The following is a 26,998-nucleotide window of genomic DNA, read 5'->3' as shown; positions in this document are numbered from 1 at the left end:
CAGACTCTTGACTATTTTTCATCAGACCGTTCTTAATCATATTATTATGTCTTCTTACATTTTTCACATTGCTGGTATTTTCTTTTTCCTCTAGTTACCCTTATTATTTGTGGGATTAGACTATATTTTTTAGGTCTATCTGATTGTTATAATGGTTCTCTTCCTGTTTTCCTTGTTTTTTAGATTTGTTGCTTATTCTGTTTATTTTATTCGTTTTATAGTGAGTTTGGCTAATAAAAAACATGTTCCTAGAATTAACAGGGAACTTTGGAAACAGGGGTAACTGAGATAGGATTCTTTTACTATCTGTCCAGGAGAAAATAACAGCATTTTTTACTTAAATATGTGTTAAGGATGATAGAATGTTAAAGTTAGAAGTAATCTGGAGCTCTTGACTGGCTTAGTTGGTAGGGTATGCGACTCTTAATCTTGGGGTTGTGAATTCAAACCCCACACTGGGGGGAAAGTTTACTTTAAAAAAAAAAAAGTGAAATTAGAAGTAATGTTAGAGAGACAGTAATAGTCCAAACTCTTCACGTTTTAGTGAGAAGATTGAAGCCAGAGAAGTGATATAACTTTCCTAAGGTAACATAGGTAGTGACAGAGCCAACAGCTATAATATAGGTCTCCTGATTCCTAGTCTCCTGCTTTTTCCACTGCTTCTGATTACCTTTCCCTGTTACTGTTAAACCTAGCCCACCCTTTCCTTTCCTTGGTTATAATCTACTCATTATACTTACTTTCCTGCAATGGCTCTGGTATGTTAAAAGGAATTTGAGGTTCTAAACCAAAAAACCTGGAACAAGTTCTTGCTTATTAGTACATAGTCCCTAGCAAGTCTCTTAAAGAACATCAGTTTCCTACTTTTTTAGGATGGAAATAATAGTCCTCACATATCTGTTAGTGTTATTGCATGGCCAAAATAAGGTAATGTATGTTAGCGCAGTGTCAATTTAAATACTATTAAACAATGTATAAATAGTGTTTCAAGAAAGTATTCTTTGTTAAAAGATTAATTGAAAAAGAATTACAAGATTTTAGATGTAGAAACAAGCATAGTAAAAACTCTCTTAATAACTCCCACCTCACTAAATTATTAGAATAACCTATATTCTCCATCCCCCTTGTAAAATATACTGATATCTACAGTATAGATATCACTGACCTTTCCTGTCCATAAACTTCAGTTCCTGAGACTTGATTGGTAGGCTTTCCAAGAAGTATTTGTCTTGTTCATCTGCTTGAAGTTGTTGTAATTGTATAACTTAATTTAATATTAGATAAACTGATGAAAATGAATTCAAAGACAAAGATCATTATTTCTGTGAAAGTTGTAATGAACAGCTAGGGAAAACGTTGATAAAGGTGAATTTATTTTTAAAAGTACTTTCAAATTTGGTATGGCTGAGACAACCATAGGGAAATCTTTCATGAAAATTTAGGAGGATTCTGTGTTCATATTACTTGAAAGTTTCTTTGTTTATTCCTCTTGATAAAAACACTAAAATTGAACCTATAGATCCACTCAAAGTAAAGTCCTCAGATTGACATTCGGAGATTTGCAAATTAAAATCCACTTATGTTTAAAATTTTTTAATGTGTAAGGTGTGTATGGATCAGTTATGATTCCTTATTTTTAAAGGCTTTTTTTTTTTTTTTTTTAAATTTTTTTTTTTTCAACGTTTATTTATTTTTGGGACAGAGAGAGACAGAGCATGAATGGGCGAGGGGCAGAGAGAGAGGGAGACACAGAATCGGAAACAGGCTCCAGGCTCTGAGCCATCAGCCCAGAGCCCGACGCGGGGCTCGAACTCACAGACCGCGAGATCGTGACCTGGCTGAAGTCGGACGCTTAACCGACTGCGCCACCCAGGCGCCCCAAGGCTTTTTTTTTTTTTTTAATTAATTGGCCAACTACTGATCCTGGTCATATTGAATAAAAAGGCTTCTATTTCTATTGTAAATCATTTGAAGAAAAATTGTTTCTAGGATAGCTTGGTAATTATAAGCTCAGGTTTTGAAGTCAGATTTGGGTTTGCATTTTGGCTCTGCCACTTACTAGCTCTATGACTTTGGGGGTTACTTAACTTTTATGACCTTTAGTATCTACATCTATAAAACAACATGGTAATTGTTATAATCATTAAAATGCATATAAACAACACAGCAGAGGGCTTGTCACACTGTATGCATGCAGATGTTCACTGCTTTTTGTAATTTAAACTTTTGAAATTTTAAAGAAGAGGTTCTTGGGGTACACACGCTGTCTCTCCAACAACAACAAAAAGAGCTTATCAGTAATGAATGATACTTCATATTAAAATAAAAATGAACTAGCCAGATTATTCAAGGCAGATATCAATGCTGCTTCTTCAGAAGCTTAATCCTCCCAATGAAAAGAGGTCCCTTCCTCTGGAGTCCATGCTATCTTATCGGAACTGTTAATAAAAAAAGTTTAGTAGGGGCACCTGGGTGGCTCAGTCAGTTAAGCGTCTGACTTCGGCTCAGGTCATGATCTCGCAGTTTGTGAGTTGGAGCCATGCGTCAGGCTCTGTGCTGACAGCTCGGAGCCTGGAGTCTGCTTCGGATACTGTCTCCTCCTCTCTCTGCCCCTCCCCCACTTGTGCTCTGTCTCTCTCTGTCTATCAAAAATAAATAAATGTAAAAAATATAAAATAAAATAAAAAGTTCAGTAATGTTGATAATCACTGTTCCAGCTCTCTACTTACAGTGAAAACTCCTTGAGGTCAAGGATCATCTATCAGACTCTAGTATATAGCATCAAGTATATAGTGAGTGCATAATAAATGCTCTGTTGAATAAAATGAATATTTTAGGTTATTAAAGGAATAAAATAATGATTTTTGTCAGAGTTCATTAAAAAACCATAACAGATTTTAATGTAAGTGAATTTTGACATTTGAAAAATTAATAGTATATAATATAGCAAAGAGGAAGCTGAAATCAGTTATCTTTACCTATGTCAAGACTATAAGTTAGCACCATAGGGTTCTAATCAAAAATTACAGATTTTCACTAATCTTTATTTTCTTTTCTAGAGTATTCCAGACAGAGTCTCATATGAAAATAGTAAAGTCAGAAATTACAGGTAAATATGTTATTGCAATCTCTGCTAAATCTGTTTTCTATAAAAATTTCCTGTGGCTGGGGCACGTGGGTGGCTCAGTTTTTTGAGTGTCCAACTCTTGGTTTCAGTTCAGGTCATGATCTCACAGTCATGGTATCGAGCCCCAAGTTGGGCTCTGTGCTGAACATGGAGCCTGCTTAGGATTCTCTTTCTCCCTCTCTCTGCCTCTCTCCTGCTTGTGTGCACCTGTGCATGTACGTGCTCTCTCTCAAAATAAATGAACTTTAAAATTTCACTGTTGCCATTTAACCAGGTAATTGATAAAACTTAATAAACTTACTGTCTATTTCACTGCTTAAAAGGTATAACTTGCTGGGCACCTGGGTGGCTCAGTCGGTTAAGCATCCGACTTCAGCTCAGGTCATGAACTCACAGTGAGTTTGAGCCCCGCATCGGGCTCTGTGCTGACAGCTCAGAGCCTGGAACTTGCTTTGGATTCTGTGTCTCCCTCTCTCACTGTTCCTCCCCTGCTCGTGTTCTGTCTCTCTCTCAAAAATAAATAAAAAAATAGGGGCGCCTGGGTGGCGCAGTCGGTTAAGCGTCCGACTTCAGCCAGGTCACGATCTCGCGGTCCGTGAGTTCGAGCCCCGCGTCAGGCTCTGGGCTGATGGCTCAGAGCCTGGAGCCTGTTTCCGATTCTGTGTCTCCCTCTCTCTCTGCCCCTCCCCCGTTCATGCTCTGTCTCTGTCTGTCCCAAAAATAAATAAAAAACGTTGAAAAAAAAAATTTTTTTTTAAAAATAAATAAAAAAATATTTTTTTAAATTTATTTTAAAATAAGTGCAACTTGAGCCATGAGAGGCAGAAAGTAAGGTGGGTATTTAGTAATTTCTTTTTTTTAATTGCTATTAATTTTTCTAATGTTTTATCAGTGTATCCTTGAACAAATTTAATTTTTATTTTATTTTTAGAAACAGATGCAGGAGAAAATGTTCTATTTATACAGTAAGTAAAGAAAATGTGATTCACATTATATTTTAAAAGCTCTTTATCCGTGTTAAATGCAGTGTTTTTTAAATTAAATTTTTTTTGTTTTTATTTTTGTGTCCCTTTTGTGGAATACTTAGGGTTAATTCAGAAAACAGATTCTTTGCAGAATTTAATATACTGCTTTCTCTCATAAGTGTGTGCATTGTCCAGCTTATCTTTTTAACAGAGTGATGAAACACTCTGCTTTCACATATAAATTCTTAAATACAACAGCTAATACAAGACAATACCAAGTTTTCAGATTTTTTCATTAAATTAGTCCTTCTTATCATAATATAGAGAAAAATAAATACCAATAGCTCTTGCACAAATGAAAAGATGTTTATTTTCATTCATCATAAGAGAAATACAAAGACTGTTAATGAGATACAATTTTTCATCTAATCGTCTGAGAATATAGGTAAAAAGTCACTCATTGTTAGTGGATGTAAATTGAAGAAGGCAGCTGGCAGTATCATTCAAAATTTTAAATATACATGTCCTTTGACTCAGCAATTTCATGCCTGGGAATTTATTTCATCAAGATATTTGTAAATGTTTGAAATGATAAACATGTAAGATTATTCACTGCAGCATTTATGTAATAGCAAAAGACGTGAAAGATCCTCAAGATCCATCAGTAAGGGACTGGTTAAATAAATCACAAATTTTCCGTGTAATTGACTACTGTTGAGCTGGAAAAAAAGATTCTTCTTATATACTGATGCAGAAAATACTCTAAGCTTAGGCTTTTCACAGTTAACCACTGTTGATAATTTTGGATGTCCTTGCAGAAATTTAAATGTATTTCCAAGTGATGTTTATCTTTAGTTTTTTTTTTTAAGACAAAAATGAGAACATTTAATAGTATGTCTTGTAACACTTTCCATGTTGTTATATATAGATATACCTCAATCTTTTATAATTTGTTGTATGTCTGCATCAGCATTTAGTCAGCTGCCTATTGATGGACATTTGGGTTGTTTTACCTTTTTTTTGTTTGGTTTTCAGGATTAATTTCTAGAAAATGAGTCGCTTTATAGGTTGTTTTTTTGAAAAAAACAGTGGCATATATTAAGCATATTTTTATAGTATCCTTGAAATTAACAAGGCCTTAAGACCAATCTGAAAAGGGTCCTTTAATTGCCTTGTAATTTTTTCTGTCAGAGGAGTCTTTTTAAAGGCTGTCTTTGTATTTTTCTGCCAGTCACCCTGTGAAATCCTTAGACCTTCCCTACCCTTTCTAACTGTTGTGATACTTGGTAATTGTTTGGGGTATAGATTTTGAAAATACTTTTTAATTTTTAGGAACAAGAATCCAGAAGATAACTACTGTGAGATTACTGGTGAGTATGACCACAATACTTTTCTTACCACATACCTTTCTCTTTATCCAAATTTCTGACAAAATAATGTGTAAAAGAACTGTGGGAAAAAATGTAAAGAGAACTCTGTTCTTTACACAAAATCTTCACTTTGATATTTTGCAAACTTCTGTTATTTCTGCCAGACTTGCTGTTCCTCTTGTTTTCTCTATTTTTGGATTCACACTCAGTCATTCACTCCAGTCAGGAGTTGAGTCATTTTTGAACTTTTCCTCATTCCCCATATCCACTTGGTTTCACTCTATTCTTTATCCTAAATGTCCTGCAAATCTGTTACCTGCAAATCATTATTCTTTTGTGGGGTACTATTGTACTTAGTTTCTTATCCTTATGAACCATTTTATATATTTCTAAATCTGATATTACCCACTGACTTAAAATTGTTCAATGACACTTTTTTTGCTTATAGGATAAAACCCACCTCTTTGGCATAGGCTTAGCCCTTTCTAATTTGGCTTGTCTTTTCCAATTTTTTTTTTTTTAAGTTTTTTTTTTTTTTTTTTTTTTTTTTTTTTAATTCTTGAGAGAGAGAGAGAGAAAGAGAGAAAGTGTGAGTTGGGAGGGGCAGAGAGAGAGAAGGAAAGAGAATTCCAAGCAGGTTCCACACTGTCAGCGTGGAGCCTGACGTGGGGCTCGACATGAGGCTCAAACTCATAAACCATGAGATTATGGCATGAGCTGACGTCAGACACTTAACCAACTGAGCCACCCAGGTGCCCCAACTTCTCCAGTCTTATCTCCTGCCCTTTATAGACATACTTTGTTCTAGCCCATGAAAAAGTATTTATAGTTCTCCATGTTGACTTTTTTTCTGCCTGTATCCATTTATAAATGCTGTTTCTTTTATCTGAAGTGACCTTCCTATTCCAAATTGCCTATCGGTCTTCTCATTTTTCACTTAACTTAGTTTTTCACTTAGCTTAATTTCAGTCCTATTCAAAATAGCCAGTCCAGTGTGCCTGGCTGGGTCAGTCAGTGGAGTATGCAACTCTTGATCTCAGGATTGTGAGTTTGATCCCCACAGTGGGTTTAGGGATTACTTAAAAATAAAATCTTAAAAAAAAAAAAAAAATAGCCAGTCCACAAAGTGTTATAGTCCATGACAGAAAAGGAACTTGCACTATAATGTAAATCAACTCTGGCAGTAAGCTACTGTTGAGTTAGGTGACATTTTTTTTCTTAGTAAAACTTTCTTGATGAAGGAAATATCACATGATTTACATTGGTTGCAAGCTCCTTATTTCATCATGAATTGGTAACAGGCAGTTCACAGATTGGCACCACACACTAAGTAGTACTGGGTTAAATGGAGCCTTCTCTGACAAAACCAAGGAATCACTCTGTCTTGTACTATCATACCATACCTTTTATGTCTCAGTCTTTTGTAGAATTTACACATTGTATTTCAGGTATTTACTTCTGGCTGTCTTATTAAACTAGGAACTCTGAGTCCAGAAATTTTGTTTATTCTTTGTGCCTTGGTAGGTAGTTGAGTTTTGAGGCATATAATGGGTTCTGAGTAAATATTTGTTGGATAAATGAATGAAAGCTTGATATATAAGTAAGACTTTGAACAAAAAACCTATAATGGGGCACCTGGGTGGCTCAGTCAGTTGAGCATTCAACTTCAGCTCAGGTCATGAACTCGCAGTCTGTGAGTTTGAGCCCCACGTCGGGCTCTGTGTGATAGCTCAGTCTGGAGCCTGCTTCAGATTCTGTGTCTGTCTCTCTCTGTGCCCCGACCCCAATCACACTCTGTCTTTCAAAAATGAATAAAATGTTAAAAAAAATTTTTTAAATAAAAAAGCCTATAATTACTTCATCATATTCAATCAGGGTTGCCATAAACTCTTTAAAACTTTTTTTAATGTTTATTTATTTTTGAGAGACAGAGAATGAACAGGGGAAGGGCAGAGAGAGAGGGAGACAAAGAATCTGAAGCAGGCTCCAGGCTCTGAGGTGTTATGTTATTACAGAGCCCGATGTGGGGCTCGAACTCACAAACTGTGAAATCATGACCTGAGTTGAAGTTGGATGCTTAATGTCTGATAGAGCCATCCAGGTGCCCTGCTATAAACACTTTAAAATGTTCTAAAGATTTTTGTGATGTGTACCAGTGTTGTACGGAAGTGTTGAATCACTATATTGTACACCCGAAACTAATATTACACTGTATGTTAACCACCTTGCTAACTGGAATTTAAATAAAAACTTAAAAAAATGGTCTAAAGATTTGCCTTTAAGTATTATAAAATGTATTTCCTGTTTGATATAGCGTCTTCAATCCCTTCCTATTTCGAAAGTCCATTTGTGACCTAAATCTTTATATTTCAATTCAAAAAGTCTTGAGTCTAATCTCTTATTTTCATTCTCATTTTCTCTTACCCAAACATAAATTTTCATCCTCTTTATATCTGCAATATTGTAGCAGCTCCTCATTGGTTCATCTTCTCTTAAATCTACTTTCTTCTTCTCTGGAGTTATTTTTTATAAAACGCACATCTCATCATGGAAGCATCTAGATCCTTTAACATAGAGGCACCTGGGTGGCTCAGTTGGTTAAGTGTCCGACTTCAGCTCAGGTCATGATCTCGGGGTTTGTGAGTTCGAGCCCTACGTTGGGCTGTGCTGACAGCTCAGAGCCTAGAGCCTGCTTTGGATTCTGTGTTTCTCTCTGTGCCTCTCCCCTGATCATGCTCCGTCTCTCAAAAATAAATAAACATTAAAAAAAAATTTTTAGATTCTTTAACATAAAATAAAAGATGCTTCAAAATCTTTATCTAACATTTCATTTATTTTATTTTATTTTTTTATGAGAGAGAATGCGCGTGAATCAGGGAGAGGGACAGAGAGAGAGAGAGAATCTCAGGCAGGCTCCCTGCAGTGCTTGATATGGGGCTGAATCCCATGACCCTGGGACCGTGACCTGAGCTGAAACCAAGAGTCTGACATTCAACCAACTGAGCCACCCAGTTACTCCTTACTCTAACATATCTATCTCATCAGCTGGGTATTCTTTCCCATGTAACCTCTACTTTCCAGACAATAAAAATAAAATGGAGGGAAAAAAAAAGTATTCCAAACTTTCCAACTTTACAGTTCCCCCTTTAAAATCACTACATCTGTGGGGCGCTTGGGTGGCTTAGTCGGTTGGGTGTCTGACTTCAGCTCAGGTCATGATCTCCTGGTTTGTGGGTTCGAGCCCCACGTCTGGCTCTGTGCTGACAGCTCAGAGCCTGCAGTCTGCTTCAGATTCTGTCTCTGGCTCTCTCTGCCCCTCCCCTGCTTGTGCTCTGTCTCTCTGTCTCTAAAATAAATAAACATTAAAAAAAAAATTTTTTTTTTTAAATCACTACATCCTAGGAGTGCCTGAGTGGCTCAGTTGGTTAAGTGTCTAACTCTTTTTTTTTTTTTTTAATGTTTATTTATTTCTGAGACAGAGACCGAGCATGAGTGGGGGAGGGGCAGAGAGAGAGGGAGACACAGAATCAAGCAGGCTCCAGGCTCCGAGCTGTCAGCACAGAGCCCCACACGGGGCTCGAACTCACAAACCATGAGATCATGACCTGAGCCAAAGTCGGTCACTCAACCGACTGAGCCACCCTGGCACCCCAAAGCATCTAACTCTTGATATTGGCTCAGGTCATAATCTCACAGCTGTGAGATTGGGCCCCGCATTGGGCTCCATGCTGAGTGTGGAGCCTGCTTGGGATTCTCTCCCTCTCTCTGCCTCTCCTTCACTTGCTCTCTGTCTCTCAAAATAAATAAATAAACTTTGATAAAACAAATTTACCACATTCTAAAAATATTTCAGTCACATAGAGAATATAATAATCGCTGATCTCTCTGTCCCTAAAATGGGACAATTGGAAGTCAATGAAATTTAATACCTAAGTTCTTATGAAGGGCTTAGTAACTGATAATACTAAGTAAATATTCATAAATGATAAAGAACCTAAGGAAAGAAAAATCAGGCTCTTGATAATATATTTTTTTCTTATTGACTATAGTTTTTTCTTCTTTTTCAATAGGAATGAACACATTGCTTTGTGCTCCCATTCAGTCTCAGATGCAACAGAGAGAGGTATGAGTTCATGCATGTGCCTTTATATTTTAGTCTCCCTTGATAGTTAACACACAAAAACATTAATGGTAATGGCATGATTTAGTGGTTAATTACCAAAGTGGACCAGCATAGACTGGAAAACTTCTTACCTTTTCAGTTAACTAAGGGCAGTTCAGTCACAACCAGTATTAATTATATCAGGACTTCTCAAACTGTAATGAGCATATGAACTCAAGATTTTGTTGAAATATAGATACTTTTCCAGTACATCTGGCACAGGCCCTGTGATTCTTTACTTCTAATCTCCTGATGATACTAGTGCACGGACCGTACTTTGAGTAGCAAGAAGTTAGGCTGTATCCTTACAAATAAAACCACTGCTTTAAGATTCAAAAAGAACCCAACTTCTAAGAGTAGAGCATACTATAAATTAGCTGTCATGCACTTATCCCTTTCTCAGTCTTTTTTATTTAGCATGAGAATGACCTATCTAATTAGTAATTAGAATTTTTATTATAATTGACATCGTCAGTCTTTTTCATGTTTTAGTCGTTCTAGTAGGTGTATAATTAACCTTGAACTTTCAACTTGTGCAAAAATATGCTACATACCATGTCACTGATTCAGACAAACAGTATATCATGAAACCATCGTTGAGGATTGTTTATATAGTACTCTGTATATAGTACATGTTATAAAATACCTTTCTAAAAGTTTGCATTTGATCTAATCTCCTACATTTTGCTTTCATTATAGATTTCAGTTGCAGAACACAGCCATGAAAAGAAACATGCACATGACCAGACAGTCGTCTTTTCAGATGAAAACCAGATGGATCTAACAACAAGTCACACTGTGATGATTACCAAAGGCCTTTTAGATTGTACCAAAAGTGAAAAATCCACTAAGATAGATACCACATCATTTCTGGCTAACTTAAAGCTCCATACTAAGGATTTAGGAGTGAAAAAGGAATTAAATTTTTCCATGGATCAAAGCACTTCTTCAGAAAAGAAAATAAATTTTAATGACTTCATAAAAAGATTGAAAACAGGAAAATCTAATGCTTTAACAGGACCGGATAAAGAAAATTTTGAGATATCTGTTCATCCCAAAGAATCACATAGGGCCTCTTCTGTACATCAAATGCATGTATCTCTTAGGGTAGATGAAAATAGCAATAATATGACTAGAATCTTTAGAGAACAAGATGATGAGATGAATTTCACCCAGTGTCATACTGCCAATATTCAGACTTTGGTTCCCACATCCAGTGAGACCAGCTTAAGGGAATTTAAAGGTGATGATATTACAATTTATGGCAATGACTTTATGGACTTGACAGTTAATCACACTATCCAGAATTTGCCCTCAGCAGATAATTTATCTAATACAGAAAATCAAACTCAGAATGTCATGATGGATATTCCAACAGCTTATGGAACTAAAGCTCCAGGAAAGAAGACATTCTTAAAGAATAAACTGAGTGCTGCTTTTCAAGACCCTTCTTTCAACCCTAAGGGTGAAATACATACTATCAGAAGTCCTATTACAGAGACAGAAACTCACATAGTCACACAGACTTCTAACCAAGATGCCAGAACATTGGCCATGATCCCAGAATCTCTGTGTGTGAGCCCAGCTACTCAAGATCATAAAACATTTTTCTGTTCTAGCAGTAATGATGCTATGGAACTAACCAAGTGTCTCTCAGGTATGAGAGAAGAGAAAAATTTACTGAAGAATGAGAGTAATTATTCTAAAATATATCCCAATCCAGATACCATGTCTGTTGTCACAGAGAAAACTGTTTATTTAGGAGAGGATAGCATGGACATTACCAGGAGTCATACAGTTGCAATAGATAATCAGATTTTTAAACAAGATCAGACAAACATACAGAGAGCAGACACACGAGTATCTGAAAAAGAAATGATGCTCCAAAATCTCAAAACCATGTCAGAGGATGAGGAAATAAATATAAATTGTAGCTCAGTTCCTCATGAATTTAAGGGAAGATTACAGCAGAGCCTGGCAAATTCTTCATCCTTTTCATTGACTGACAAAAAGACTGAAATATTCACAGATGAAGATATGGATTTGACTAGAAGCCACACAACTAACCTAGGAAGTCAAGTTCCTCTTGCATCTTACTATCTAACATCTGAGAATACCAGTAAATTTCACTCTCAAAGCAAAAGCTCTTCAAATGAATGGGAAGAAATGACCAAAAGTCATATGGAACCATCCCAACAGCCAGACAAAATATCTAAAAACACCCCAACTGACACCTGGGGCAAAGACAAAGATCAAGTTTTCAAGATTGCACCCTATCTTGACAAAGATTCTCCTCACTCAGCTGATGCTAATCAAGACATAGCAACAAGCCGTAATATGGTATACTCTGGTGGAAATCTTGAGAAACAAGCAACACTGGGAAATAGTGGAAATACAGTTTTATGTCAGCAACCTTTATTTCCTACCACAGAGTCATTTTCTGTATTAGAAGGACAGTCTACCATGAAAAATCATAATATTGCTGTTAACAGTTACACAGTGAAATCTGCACCAGGCCAGAATTCTAAACTGCCTGAGCCACTAAGGAAAAGTTTAGGCAATCCCACACTTGACTGTTCTCATGACAAGACAATTACTTGTTCAGAGGAAGAACAAAATATGGATCTAACCAAGAGTCATACTGTTGTCATTGGATTTGGTCCTTCTGAGGTACAAGAATTGGGTAAGACTGATTTAGAAAATACTAACAGCCAGCTGACAACAGTAAACAAACAGATAGCTGTAAAAGTCGAAAAATGTAGTAAAACTCCTGCAGGGAAAATTGGAGTATTTGTTTCTAATGATAACATAGATGTGTTGGAGGACAAAAGTATACAGAAACTTGGATTTCTGAATGAAAAGCAAGATGTCAAAATTTGTGGAAGGAAAAGTGTTGGCAGACTAAAAGTTGATAAGACTATTGTATTTTCAGAGGGTGATGAGAATGATATGGATATCACCAAGAGTTTTACAGTGGAAATAAATCATAAACCTTTATTAAATGAACAAGATTTTCATTTGGTGCCTTTGGCAGGAACTTCTAAAACTGTTTTGTATACGTGTGGGCAAGATGACATGGAGGTCACTAGAAGTCACACAACTGCTATAGAATGTAAAACTGTCTCACTGGACGAAATCACTAGGCCTGTTGACAAAACCGTAATGTTTGTAGATAATTACAATGAACTGGAAATAACAAAGTCCCACACTGTTTTCATTGACTACCAAGCAAAGGATAGGACTGTGCTTACAGACAGACCTGACTTTGAACTATGCAAAAGAAAAAGCCCAGAAAAGCCAAGAGTGACATTTCCTTCTGCAGAGGACAGTGTTTTCTTTCCAGAGAATGGTGAAAGTGACCATTCAGCAGCAAAAGTCAACAAGCTAACACCACTGACAGAATGGCCTAACATTGGTCCTATAGAGAAAGCTGTAGGATTTATAGCTGGTGATAACATGGAAGTGCCTAAATCAACCATTTGGAAAAATGACAAAGATGTACCAAAGCCTGAACTTCTGAATGATACTATATCACGCAAAAGTCAGAGAAGGAAAAGCCTTAGTCTCAAAAATGACAAAACTGCATTTTCAAAAATGATAAAATGGTATGGATATCACCCAGAGTTGTACAGTGAAAATAAGTAACAAAAGTGTCCTGGAAGATAGAGAGGATTCCCGTTTGGTGCCTTTGGCAGGAACTTCTAAAACTGTTTTGTATACATGTGGGCAGGATGACATGGAGATGACTAGAAGTCACACAACTGCCTTAGAATGTGAAACTGTCTCACCAGATAAAATAACTACTAGGCCTATGGACAAAACTGTAATGTTTGTAGATAATCACTGTGATCTGGAAGTTACCAAATCCCATACTGTTTTCATTGATTGTCAAGCCACAGAGGAAATTCTTCAAGAGTGCCCTAAATTTGGAATAGCTAAAGGAAAAACCTTGGGTGTTTCTTTTCATAATGATGGTCACTCTATTCAAGAACTCACTGAAAAACAAGCACTGGCTGTAGAAAACAAAATTGTTTACTCTGAGCAAAAGCATCATGTGATACCCTCTGTTACTATTAATACATTGTCTGGGGGTCAAAGTCAGTTAGAAATGATCAAATTCAATAGGACTGTGGATGAGCAGGTCAGGGGGAAAGTTGAAGACCAGGCCTATACATTGGAAAAAGCCAAAACTGAAAGCTGTCAGTTAAATAGTACAGATAGAAGAAACATGGATTTTACAAACAGTCATGCAACTGCTATGTGTGGATCCAGTGATAATTATTCCTGTTTACCAAATGCTATTTCCTATTTTGACAATTTGGAGGGGAATGTCATGTCCTCAGATGATAAAGATGAGAAAGCCAGTAATTGCCCAATGCAAAACGATCTTGTTTATGCAAACAATTTAGCCAATGAATATTACTTGAAATCTGAGGGACTGCCTCTCTCTGCTTCTTGTTCTTTGTTAGAGGAAGAAGTTACTCAAACCATTACCAAAGGACACTTAGACTGTGCTATAACAGTGCTCAAAGATCAAGATCTGATTAAGGAGCCCCAAAATGTGATAGCTAATCAAACTTTAATATATAGTCAAGATCTGGGGGAGGTAACTAAACCTAATTCAAAGCGAGTATCTTTTAAGCTCCCAAAGGATCAAATGGAGGGCTTTGTTGATAAGGCAGAACATAATTTAAAGATGACCTTTGTTGATGATGTCTGTGTGGCTTCTAAGCCTCATCTCTCAACCCAGCTACCTCCATTATCTCAACAAGGACAAATAATTGTGAATAAAGATGAACAGTATTGTCTAACACTGGAAATAAGGATTTAAATATTGTTATGGGAAATTCTTCTGTACCCACATGTGCAAATGAGTCCAAAATGCTCAATAATGCCCAACAGTATACTATAGCCTGTAAAAAAGAGCTGAGGAAAAATATTCAGGCAAGCTAAATACAATACAGATTTCCACAGTAACTCTGACTTGACTAAGCAAGTTATTCACACTCATTCTAATTCTAGAGAAGCATCATCTCCTGAAATTGCATCTAATACTGCAAGTTTTAGTAGTGTCAAATCAGATCTGAATAATTGAATGGAAAAACTGAAGAATTTTTAGATTTCCAAACTGCTCATATACACCTTCTCCAGAACAATTACTTGCATTGGTAATAAGGCACACAATCATATGAGTATAGAGCAAGCTACAGAAATACATAATATTAACACAGTGTCCAGCAATGTTGAAGATGATAGAGATAAAGAAAATAAAATTTCTCATATGGAACTGACAACTGTCTCTTACCACTCACAGTTGTAAAAGATAAAGTAAGGAGCGTTCTTTGGGAATATTTTGCCCAGATGCCAAATAAGAGAAACTGTAGTGTCACTGGTATGATGACCTGAAGCAGATTCAAGGAGATACAGCTGATTTAAGTCACTTAGAAACTCAACCAGTCTTCAGTAAGGAATCAAGCATTGAGTTGTTGCAACTAAGCTGAACTTAAGTCCATCTCAATATATAAATGAGGAAAAACCTTCCTATATACCCTGGTGGAGATTAATTCCTCAGACTCTATTATCGTAGAAACTGAGGAAAAGGCTTGATTGAGAATATCAAAAAGAGATTTCACCATCTGAAAATAAAATAAGAGAAACCAGTAATAGCCAAAAAAGAACCTGGACACAAGAAGAAGATGATATTCAGAATGAGACAAAATCAGAAAAAGTGAGATTAGGTTTAGTGATACTCCACAAGATCAGGAGGTAAGCTCTGTCTTGAACTAAGGAATGTTATTTATTTTTTTAAATATGTATTCATTTATTTTGAGAGAGAGAGAACACATGTGCACGAGCAGGGGAGGGGCAAAGAGAGAATCCCAACCAGCCTCCACACCAATTCAGGGCTCTAACTCATGACCCTGAGATCATGGACCTAAGCAGAAATCATTAGCAGTAACTGACCTGAGCCACACAGCGGCCCTTGAATTTAATTTTAAGGCAGAAGTTGATGAGTAGGAATTGATTATTTCCAACTATAGGGCTGGGGAAATAATCGTGTGTGGCATGTTAAATTATTTGACTAACAATTTGAAGTGACAAATCACAAAAAAATGAAATGGGAAGTAATATAAAAATTAATGCTGAAATTGTGCAATTTGTCATTGTGTGTTTGCATATGAGAATCTCCAGGCAGGGTGTATGTAGTTTGAAAAGTTATCTTTAGTGTTTTAAATATCTAGAGGGTAAAAACAAAACAACTTTTTGTTATGCAAACCTGCATAAAGAAAAGCCTGCTTGAATTTTCTTGCTAATGAAGATATGTGAAAGCTGAGAGTCCATTTCTTTAGTGTATGAGAGATGCCTAAGTCAAGCCCAGTATCTCAAGGTGAAGTAAGTGAGATTCTGAATTTATGAAAGAGGGTCATAGATTTTTTTTTTTTTGAAGTGAAGGAATACTCATTTAGATAACTTGGAGAGAATGAAACCTATCACTCAAATTGAGTTGTATAGGTGGAGAAATAAAGATTAGAAAGTATCAGAGATTGATAGAAAACAGAGTTTAAATGCTATTAAGAAATATGTGTGTGAGCTTAGAAAATTATTTTAGTACTTCTATAATATGAGGTCCTGAGGAAATGAAGCTTTGAAGTAGTATCAGTGATAGAAAATTTAAAACTAAAAAGATTCCATAAAAATTATTAATATTTTTTTAATGTTTATTTATTTTTGAAAGAGACAGAGACAATGCAGTTGGGTTAGGGGCAGAGAGAGAGGGAGACACAGAGTCCAAAGCAGGCTCCAGGCTCCGAGCTGTCAGCACAGAGCCTGATACGGGGCTCGAACCCACGAGCTGTGAGATCATGACCTGAGCTGAAGTCAGACTCTCAACTGACTGAGCCACCCAGGCGCCCCAAAAATTAGTATTATTTTGTTCAGTAGATAGTGAATATCTGCTGTGTCCTGGGTTTTGTTTAGGAGCTGGGAATGAATCAATGAGAATTTACAGAAAAGAAAATCAGTTCTCATGGAGATTACATTCTAACATTTAGACCAAGAACATGTTGTCTTCAAAACTTATGTAAGTAGTAGGTGAAAATGGCGTTTAAGGCTGTAAAGTCAATGGCTAAAATGGTAAAAGCAAGACTACATCCCTTATTGACATCAGCCAAAGGAATGTTGGTCACCTGGGGAAAGAAGTACTAAAGCCTGGAAGTAAGTTTCTTTGTGCTCTAGCCACAGCCACTATGTATAGCCAATTTTCTATGCTGGTTTATTTCAGCGTGGTAGCCCTGACCCTGGTGGCTAGTAGTTAAATAATTGGATAGGTCACCATTTGTCAGCTCATTGGATCTGTCTTTAACTTAAACACATGTGAGAAACCATTTGCTTATGCGGTATAATGCACAAGGTGATTTCTATATATTCTTAAATAAATTACTTTAAAGGTTTAATAAGTTGCTTATTATTCTAATTTGTTACTGAGGTATTTCATATAAATTATAGATAAGTTTTATGTTAAGAAGTAGTATTTGTTAGCATTTAACAAACATTTAGTTATTTATATGTATACAAAGTCCTAACTTCATGCTGATGATGTTCCTTAATTGATAATTTCAGATTTTTGATCACCATGCTGAAGGGGATATAGATAAAAATGCTAACACTGTATTAATAAAGAGCCTAAGCAGGACACCATGTAGTTGCAGCAGTTCTCTGGATTCGATCAAGGCCGATGGGACTTCTCTGGACTTCAGCAGTATAAGATCTCATGAAGGCTAAATAATAGCAAGTCATCTGCTTACTTGACTAATAATAAATGTATTTCAGTTTAGGAGATATTTAAAATTTATTTAAGCTTTTGGGAGTTATAGCTAATTGATAAGTAAAATATTTAGTCTCATTTTAATTCTTAGTAATTTTAATAAATTGAGAAGTGATAGACTATAAACGGTAAGAGAAACATTGAATGGGGCCTTAAAATTGTGATATACTTTGCACTATAAATGACTCTCTTCCCCAAAAGATCCTAGTGGATATCTTCAATAGAATGAACCACACATATAAACCTGAATGATGGTTAAAATTAAGCTTACAATTCAGTTTTGACCTGTTCATCTCCTGAATTTGCTTTACCTCTAGCACACCACAATAGTCAAATGGAATCACAGTTCCTCAGAGACACTATTTGTGAAGAGAGCTTGAAGGAGGTATGTTAAAATACTTATGTTTCTGTTGCAACTGTTTTCCTCTTTTTGTTTTTAAATTTTTTTAGGGGAGCTTGGGTGGCTCAATCGGTTAAGTGTCCAAGTCTTTGATTTCGGCTCAGGTCATGATCTCACAGTTCAAGAGATCAAGCCCCAGGCTGATTAGCTCTCTCTCTCTCTCTCTCTCTCTCTCTCTCTCTCTGTCTCTCTGCCCCTCCCCTGCTCACTCTTTCTCTCTCAAAAAAAAGAAACTTAAAAAAATGTTTTTTTAATTATGAAATATTTCAACTATACAGAAAACAAGTGTTTTTTATTAAGGACCCAGCATGTTCATTAGTCATATGGAGTAGAAATCACAATTAGAAGACCTGTGTTTTATAATTTGTTCTTAATTCTATTGTTACTGAATAACATTAAGAAATACTATTAGATAAAATCTTTTCATGTATAGCTTTACAGATATTTAGATATTTCCACAAATATACTGTAAGCTATTTAGAAACAAAGTAGGGTGTTATAGTCAAAAAGAACTCACTTTGAATAGTTGTGCAAACTTTTTTTCTTTCCTCAGAAACTCAAAGATGGGAAAATTACAATAAAGGAGTTCTTTATACTTCTTCAGGTCCACATTTTGATACAGAAACCCCGACAGAGCAATCTCCCAACCAGAGTAAGTGCAATTTCTTGACAAAATAGTTATCTCAGTCAAAATGTATTGTACTTATTTATTAGACTGCATCAAAACGTGTGTTTATACAAAAACAGAAAAAGAATCTAAGGAAGCATATTTTCCTGCAGAAAGTTTTTCTATAGTAGGTATATTGTGCTTAGCATAAAAATTGATTTTTTGTAGTGTCATAGATTTTGATAAGGTGAAATTTTATTTTTTTTCATTCCTTGCTATGTATTTTGTCTTTGATCCTTTTTCTTGAACATATACTTTTTCACACTATTATAAAAATCCAAGTATAAAAAATTTTTAATAAACATTTTTCAAAATCAAAATTATGTAAGATTATACAATGTTTGAATTATATAATCAACAAACTCAATTTAAAAGATTAATAGAAAAATTTAATAGGAATTTTTTTCTCTTAAGTCTGTCGAACATTTATAAAAATTAGTTATGCCCTTGACCACAAAGAAAGTATTAACAGACTGAAAAAAAAAATGGAGATTTTACGGACAATATCACCTGATCTTAATCCAATAAAATTAGAACTAATAAAAGGACTAAAACATTCTAACCTTCTTGGAAATTGAGAAATACACTTGTAGATAACTGTGAGATCAGAGAGGGAATCAAGACCATTAAGAAAGCACAGTAAAGGAGAATATTTAATACAAATCTATGTGAAATACAGCAAAAATTATACTTAACAGAAAATTAAAAGTATTAGATATCATTGTTATTATAGAAGAGAACCTAAAAATAAAGGAATTTTTAATGCTCACTTTAAGAAATTGGAAAATGAGGGGCATCTGGGTGGCCCATTTGGTTAAGCGTCTGACTCTTGATTTCAGCTCAGGTCATGATCTAATGGTTCATGAGTTCAAGCCCGGCATCAGGATCTGTGCTGTCAGCATGGAGCCTGTTTTGGATCCTCTGTCCTCCTCTCTGCCTCTGCCCCACTCATGCATGCGTATACACCATGCACTCACAAACTCTCTCAAAAATAAATATTGAAAAAAAAAGAGGGGCGCCTGGGTGGCTCAGTCGGTTAAGCGTCCGACTTTAGCTCAGGTCGTGATCTCACGGTCTGTGAGTTCGAGCCCCGCGTCGGGCTCTGTGCTGACAGCTCAGAGCCTGGAGCCTGCTTCAGATTCTGTGTCTCTCTCTCTGTCTCTCTTTCTCTGACCCTCCCCTGTTCATGCTCTGTCTCTCTCTGTCTCAAAAATAAATAAACATTAAAAAAAAAAAAAAAAAAAAGAAATCGGAAAATGAACCATAAAATAATATCCATAAAAAAGACATGAAGACAGAATTAATGCAGATAAATGGTAAAGCTAATGAGACAGGAAACAAAAATTAGTAGAAAGAATAGCAAATCCAAAAACTGGTACTTTGAAAAAACAATAAAATAAGAAAACCCTTGAAGAGCCTAATTAAGAAAAAAAGACATGAGCACCTGGGTGGTTTGGTCAGTTAAGCATCCAACTCTTGATTTCAGCTCAGGTCATCAGGTCATGATCTCACAGTTCATGCGATAGAGTCCCACAATTGGGCTCTGTGCCGACAGCCAAAGTCCGCTTGGGATTCTCTCTCTCTCTCTCTCTCTCTCTCTCTCTCTCTCTCTATCTGACCCTCCCCTGCTTGTGTGTGCATGAGTGCATGCACTCTCTCAAAATAAGTAAATAAACATTTAAAAAAAGAAAGAAAGAAAAAGAGAAAGCTAAAATATAGATGGTTGAGAAAGAAGACCTGTCCAGAGATTAAAATAATTTTTTTAAATCCATCAACTCTGACAACAAATTTTAAGACCCAGATGATTTTTTTTAATGTTTATTTATTTTTGAGAGACAGAGATAGAGCGTGAGTTGGGGAGGGTCAGAGAGAGAGGGAGACACAGAATCCAAAGCAGGCTCCAGGCCCTGAGCTGTCAGCACAGAGCCTGATGCAGGGCTCAAACTCACAAGTGGTGACATCATGACCTGAGCCGAAGTTGGACGCTCAACCGACTGAGCCACCCAGGTGCCCCCAGATGATTTTTTAGCAAGATATAAATTACCGAAATTAACCTAAGACATGGAAAACTTTTATTCTCATCGAAAATTTTATTTTATAACTTACCACTAAAATTGTCACTAGAACCAGGTGAGTTCTATCTAGCTTTTAAAGAATGAACCTACACAGGGGCACCTGGCTGATTTAGTCAGTAGAGGATATGACTCTTGAAGCCCCACACTGGGCATAGAGCTTTTAAAAAAGTTTTTGTTGGGGCACCTAGGTGGCTCAGTCGGTTGAACATCTGACTTGATTTTAGCTAAAGTCATGATCTCATGGCTCGTGAGTTTGAGCCCCTCATCGGGCTGTATGCTGACAGCATGGAGCCTGATTGGGATTCCCTCTCTCTGCCCCTCCCCTGCTCATGCTCTGTCTCTCTCTCAAAATAAATAAACTTTTAAATAAATAAAAATAAATAAAGTTTTTGTTTTAAATAATGAAGGGAGAAAGGGAAGGAAGAAGAAAGGAGGGACGGAAGGATGAATGAACCTACACATCTATGGACATTTGGTTTATGAGAAAGATGCCAAAATCAAGTCTAAAAGGTGCCTGGGTGGCTCAGTCGGGTAAGAGACTGACTCTTGGTTTTGGCTTGTGTCATGATCTCGCGGCTTTGTGCATTCCAGCCACACATCAGGCTCTGCGCTGGCAGCACAAAGCCTGCTTGGGATTCTCTCTCCCTCTCTGCCCCTCCCCCACTTGCACTATCTCTGTCTCTCTCAAAATAAGTAAACTTAAAAAAAAAAAACGTTTGTGCCACAAGTGATACCATCAAGAAAGTGAAAAGACAACCCACAGAATGGGAGAAAACATTGGCAAATCCTACATTTATAAAGGACTTGTATCTAGAATATATAAAGAACTTTTTCAACTCAATAATAAAAAGACAACCTAATTAAAAAACAGTCAAGAGAATCTAGGGGTGCCTGGGTGGCTCAGTCGGTTGAGCGTCTGACTCTTGATGCTGGCTCAGGTCATGACTTCATGGTTCCTGAGTTCAAGCCCTGTGTTGGGTTCTATGCTGACAGCACAGAGCCTGCTTGGGATTTTGTCTCTTCTTCTCTCCGCCCCTTTCCTGCTTGCACTTTCACTGTCTCAAAAATAAACAAATAAGTAAAAACTTAAAAAAAAGAAAGTAGTCAAAGGGATCTGAATAAACATTTGTCTGAAGAACATATACAAAAGGCCCACGAGTAGAAGAAAACATGTTCAGCATCATTAGTCATTAAGGAAATGCAAGTTAAAACAGAAATGAGTTACCACTTCACAACTACTATGATGGCTGTAATCAAAAAGAAAATAAAGTATTGGCAAGGATGTAGAGAAATTAGAATTTTCTTTCATACATTGCTGTTGGGAATGTAAAATGGTACAGCCACTTTGGAAAACAGTTTGGCATTTTCTCAAAAAGTTAAACATAGAACTATTATAAGATTCAGCAATTGCACTTCTAAGTATATTCCCAAGAGAACTGGATATATACATCCACACAAAACTTGTACATGAGCACTATTCATAATAGCCAAAATGTGAACTTAGTGGTTTTTTGGGGCTGGAATGGAGGTGGAAGAGAATGCAGAGTGACACCTAATGGGTACAGGGTTTCTTACAGGGGGATGAAAATGCTCTAAATTAGATTGTGGTTGATGATTGCACAACCCTGTGAATATACATTAAAAAATTATTTAATTGTATACTTAAATGTATGAATTATATGGTATGTGAATTAAACTTTAATAAAGCTGTTTAGAAAGAAATCAATTCCAGGAGAATTGTATATCTAAATGTGAAGTGTGAATCAAAGATGGAAAGTGAGAAAATGGGCACACATCTTTTGTGTCCCCAACCTCATTATTCTTATCACTATAGCTATCCACTAGATTCCCACTAGAATCCTCTTGTTTCACCTGTAGATGTGGAGTAGAAAGCTGCCTAGATGTGGATCCAGAGTCTACAACTTCTTAGGAAAAGCAGAAAGAGTACCAGGGGACTAGGAGAAAGCAGAGGGGAACTATACGAGCAGAGACGCTGCTGGCAGAAGAGGTGAAGAAGAGGACACTTAAGGAGCTAATAACCCTTAGGTTAGCTACCCTTAGGGTCTGAATCTTCCCCTTTCCTCTCAGGCCTTGCAGAGGTCAGGAGGATCAGTGTTAGGGAAATAGATCTGGTAACAAACCAGAGATGGAAAGAGAGTTTATGCTATCCAGGAAAGAAATTTAAAATTCCAAAGTAGGGACAAGCCAAAGAGGTACATATGGACCATTGAAAATGAAGTTCACAGCTATGGGCGTCTGATCCAGGACTTGGATAACTATGAGTCTATTTTAGGGTGGAACCGGGGAAAGTGGTTTTTTTTTTTCCTTCCTTTTTCTTTTCTTTCTCTTTTTTTGTTTTTTTAAAGTAAGCTCTACACCCAACATGGGGCTTGAACTCACAGTCCCAAGATCAAGAGTCACATGCTCAGGATGCCTGGCTGGCTCAGTCAGAGCATCCAACTCTTGATCTTGGAGCCATGAGTTCAAGCCTAACATTGGGTGTAGAGATTACATTTTAAAAAGTCACATGATCTACCAACGGAGCCAGCCAGGCACCCCTGAGGAGAATGTTCTTGAGGCAAGTGAGGAAGTGTGTGCTACCCCTTATAGACACATATACAGCTCCCATATGTGTTTGCAGTTACAGGAGCTCAGAAGGCATCACCAGCAAATGGTGCTTTTGTAGTGTCCCATGATGCTCATTATGTGCAGGGAGTGCCTCAGGCAGAAGTACTATAATTTACACCCTCCTCAGGGATATCAAGGAACTATTGCAGGTACCCCTGCCAGGCCTGAAATAGCCAAGAGCTGATTGTGCATAAATTGGGTACTTAATCAAAATAGATAAGTCAGGGGAGGAGGGTCACTGGTGTACATAGGCCTGGGTTCACGGTGCAGCAAATTAACCCAACTGTGCATATGGCATGGACAGTTGCAGCCCATATGTACCCACAGTGCATGAGCCTGGTACCCATTGACACTTGGACTCCTGATGAATCTCTAGGAACATGGCCCTGTGTTTCACTGGTGGTTATGAAGGTTCAGGAAGAACCCTACCCTTTGTAAAGAGACTTTTATTATTATAGGAAATGTCAAACATAGACAAAAATAGAGAATAGTTCAATGACCTCCCCATGTATACATCACCAAACTTCAAAATTTATCAACTCTTGTTTTGTCTCTGCATTTCCCTGCCTCCTCTCTGTTATTTTGAAGCAAATCCCAGGCATCATCAATTTATCTGGTTTTCAATACATATCCCTAAAAAGATGAAGATTCATATTTTAAAAACATATCCAAATATAATTATCATACCTTAAAATGATTATTCAATCAGTATTTTTCTTTTCCTCATTGTCTTCAGCATTATCTTCCTTCCAGTTTACTAAATTGAGACCCAGATGAGGTCAAAATATTGTAATTGGTTGATATCTTTAGTCATCTCCTAAACTGTAAGGTCCCATTCCATCTCTGTCTCCTTTTTTTTTTCTTTTTAGTGAAGAAACCAGGTTTGTTTGTTTGTTTGTTTGTTTGTTTGTTTTTGTAGAGTTTACCACTAAATGGATTTAGCCAGTTGTGCACACCCAACTTTTATCTATCCTTTGTATTTTTTGTAAAGTGTCAGAAGCTTTATCAGATTCAGAGTTTTTTTCAAGTTCACTTTATAGTCCTACTTCCATCAGGAAATAATGTGTGATGATGATGAATAGGCAGCCATTAATGATCATTATCTAGATCTAGTAATTAGGAGTTGTAAAGTAGTAGTTGTAAACTAATTCTATCATTTATTTTTCATTTATTGTCCAAATACTTCTATAAAAAGAAATATTCCTTTACCCAAGCATTTGACTCCTATATGAAGGCATTTAGCCATTTTCCCAAGGAGGCCTGATTTCTTTGAGTGAAAAATCCTTGCTTTAAAACCACAGTCTGGGTATGCCTCAGTTGCTTAAGCATCTGACTCTTGATTTCAGCTCAGGTCATGATCTCACAGTTTTGTGAGGTGGAGCCCCTCATTGGCTCTGCACTTGCAGCTCAGAACCTGCTTGGGATTCTTTCTGTCTCCTCTCATTCTTCCCCTCCCCTACTCATGCTCTGTCTTTCACTCTCAAAACAAAAATGTAAATTAAAAAAAGCACAATCTGGGGGGCACCTGGGTGGTTCAGTCAGGTGAGCATATGACTCTTAATTTCAGTTCAGGTCAAGATCCTGGGGCTGTGGGGTGAAGCTTTGTGTCCATCAAGCTCTGTGCTGAGCATGGAGCCTGCTTCGGATTCTCTTTCTCTCCCTCTGCCCCCTCCCCCTACCTCTCTCTCTCTCTTCCAAATTATAAAAAAAAAAAAACAAAACCATAATCTGTGTTCTAGTGTTGCCATTTCTTTTTGAGCCAGTGCATGGAGCTTTGATTTTTATCTATAAATCTAGCCTTAAATATACCTTTAAGAAAGAGAATCTACTTCAGTTATAATTGATCTTAGCATTTTTTATACTTTATAAGTACTTTACTTAGTACTTTTATATTTTATTTTATACTTTCTAGTAGATACTTCTAGTATCTGCTAGAAGATGTGTTAGAGACAGAGAAGGGAGATTAAAACCTCATTCAGTTCTTTTTAATTTATCAAATAAAAGTAGAAAGTGAGAAGAAGCTAACATTTTGTTAGATCACTTTATCAGGCTCTGGACTTGAGTAACCTTTAAAAAAAAAACCTTTTACCATAATCTTGAGAGTCTGGTCAATATTGTGCCCATTTTATAGATGAGGAGACCAACTCTTAGAGTGGTAAAATGACTTATTCTGTGCCATACTGCCTATGAATAATGGGCAGTTGTGGGATTTTGTTTGGTTTGGTTTTTATATGTAATGTGATGTAAGGAGCTGACTTGGTTTTTCCATTACTGCATCAAGGACATCAAAAAGTCATTGGATTTGGGATGCCTGGCTGGCTCTGTTGGAAGGTCAAATGACTCTTGATATCAGGGTTCTGAGTTTGAGCCCCATGTTCAGTGTAGAGATTAAAAGTAAAATTGAGGGGCGCCTGGGTGGCGCAGTCGGTTGAGCGTCTGACTTCAGCCAGGTCACGATCTCGCGGTCCGTGAGTTCGAGCCCCGCATCGGGCTCTGGGCTGATGGCTCAGAGCCTGGAGCCTGTTTCTGATTCTGTGTCTCCCTCTCTCTCTGCCCCTCCCCTGTTCATGCTCTGTCTCTCTGTCCCAAAAAAATAAAAAACGTTGAAAAAAATTAAAAAAAAAGACTACAAGAATGTAAAGCAAAAGTGTCTGTTTGTTTACCTTCTTTAAAAAAAAAAGAAAAAAAAAAAGAAAAAAAATTTAAAAAAAAAAGTAAAATTGAGGCACCTGGGTGGCTTAGTCAGTTGAGCATCCGACTTCAGCTCAGATCATGAACTCATGGTTTGTGAGTTCAAGCTCCACATCAGTCTCACAGCTGTCAGTGCAGAGTGCGCTTCAGCTCCTCTGTCCCCCTCTCTTTCTGCACCTCCCCCGTTCATGCCCTCCTTCTCTCTCAAAATAAATAAACATTTAAAAAATAAAGATATGGGTGCTTGGGTGGCTTAGTCAGTTAAGCATCCAACTTCAGCTCAGGTCATGATCTCAAGGTATATGAGTTCAAGCCCTGCATCAGGCTCTGTGCTGACACCTCAGAGCCTGGAGCCTGCTTTGGATTCTGTGTCTCCCTCTTTCTCTGCCCCATCCCCACTCAAACTCTGTCTCTCTGACTCTCAAAAAAAAAAAAATTTTTTTTAAATAAAAATAAAATCTTTTTTATTTTTTATTTATTTATTCTGAGAGAGAGAGAGAACAGGAAGGCAGAGAGAGAGAGAGGAAGAGAGAATTACAAGCAAGCTCCACACTGCTAGCACAAAGCCTGACGCGGGGCTTGAACCCACAAACTGCAAGATCATGACCTGAGCTAAAAGCCAGAGTCAGATGCTTAACTGACTGAGCCACCCGGGTGCCCCAAAAATAAAATCTTAAAAAAAAAAAACCAATCATTGGATTAGAGCTATAAAACGTTTTTAAAAATAACCATATTTTTACTACCTTATTTTATATATGCCAGAAAATTTTGAATCTAAACTGAGACACAAGTATGGATTAGAGCTAGAGAATGGGAGTTGAAAAGAAAAATCTGGGAAACTGGCATCTTTTTTCTTTCTTTTAATGAAAGAGTTCCTGATAAGTTTGAACTTTTAGGTATTGATTTTCTTAAAACAACACATAACCATTTTCAAACCACTTTGACTCGCATGTGAATGGAACATCCACTAAACAAATGTAGGAAATGGACTTTGACGTCAGAGACTTGAATTCAAATTCCAACTACTAGATTATTGGGTATATCAATTTCATAGGGTAATCAAATTTTTATTTTATGACTTTTTAAAA

General features: G+C 36.8%; 1 protein-coding gene across 1 annotated transcript in view; it reads left to right on the top strand.

The window, feature by feature from the left end:
* The window catches only part of KNL1 (kinetochore scaffold 1), a 61,104-nt gene that overhangs the window by 15,186 nt on the left and 18,920 nt on the right, over positions 1–26,998 (top strand). The window contains 20 exon segments of the mRNA XM_032593666.1: positions 3,060–3,109; positions 4,059–4,092; positions 5,425–5,462; positions 9,533–9,585; positions 10,324–13,223; positions 13,225–14,420; positions 14,423–14,574; positions 14,576–14,714; positions 14,717–14,786; positions 14,788–14,924; positions 14,927–15,016; positions 15,019–15,102; positions 15,105–15,157; positions 15,159–15,179; positions 15,181–15,236; positions 15,238–15,335; positions 15,338–15,390; positions 17,245–17,383; positions 17,767–17,834; positions 18,403–18,501. Of these exon segments, the coding sequence (XP_032449557.1) occupies positions 3,060–3,109; positions 4,059–4,092; positions 5,425–5,462; positions 9,533–9,585; positions 10,324–13,223; positions 13,225–14,420; positions 14,423–14,574; positions 14,576–14,714; positions 14,717–14,786; positions 14,788–14,924; positions 14,927–15,016; positions 15,019–15,102; positions 15,105–15,157; positions 15,159–15,179; positions 15,181–15,236; positions 15,238–15,335; positions 15,338–15,390; positions 17,245–17,383; positions 17,767–17,834; positions 18,403–18,501 (5,530 nt within the window).

Source organism: Lynx canadensis, chromosome B3, assembly GCF_007474595.2.
Source record: "Lynx canadensis isolate LIC74 chromosome B3, mLynCan4.pri.v2, whole genome shotgun sequence".
NCBI lineage: Eukaryota > Metazoa > Chordata > Mammalia > Carnivora > Felidae > Lynx > Lynx canadensis.
Note: the sequence above shows the minus strand (reverse complement) of the source record. Positions and strands in the feature narration are given on the sequence as shown.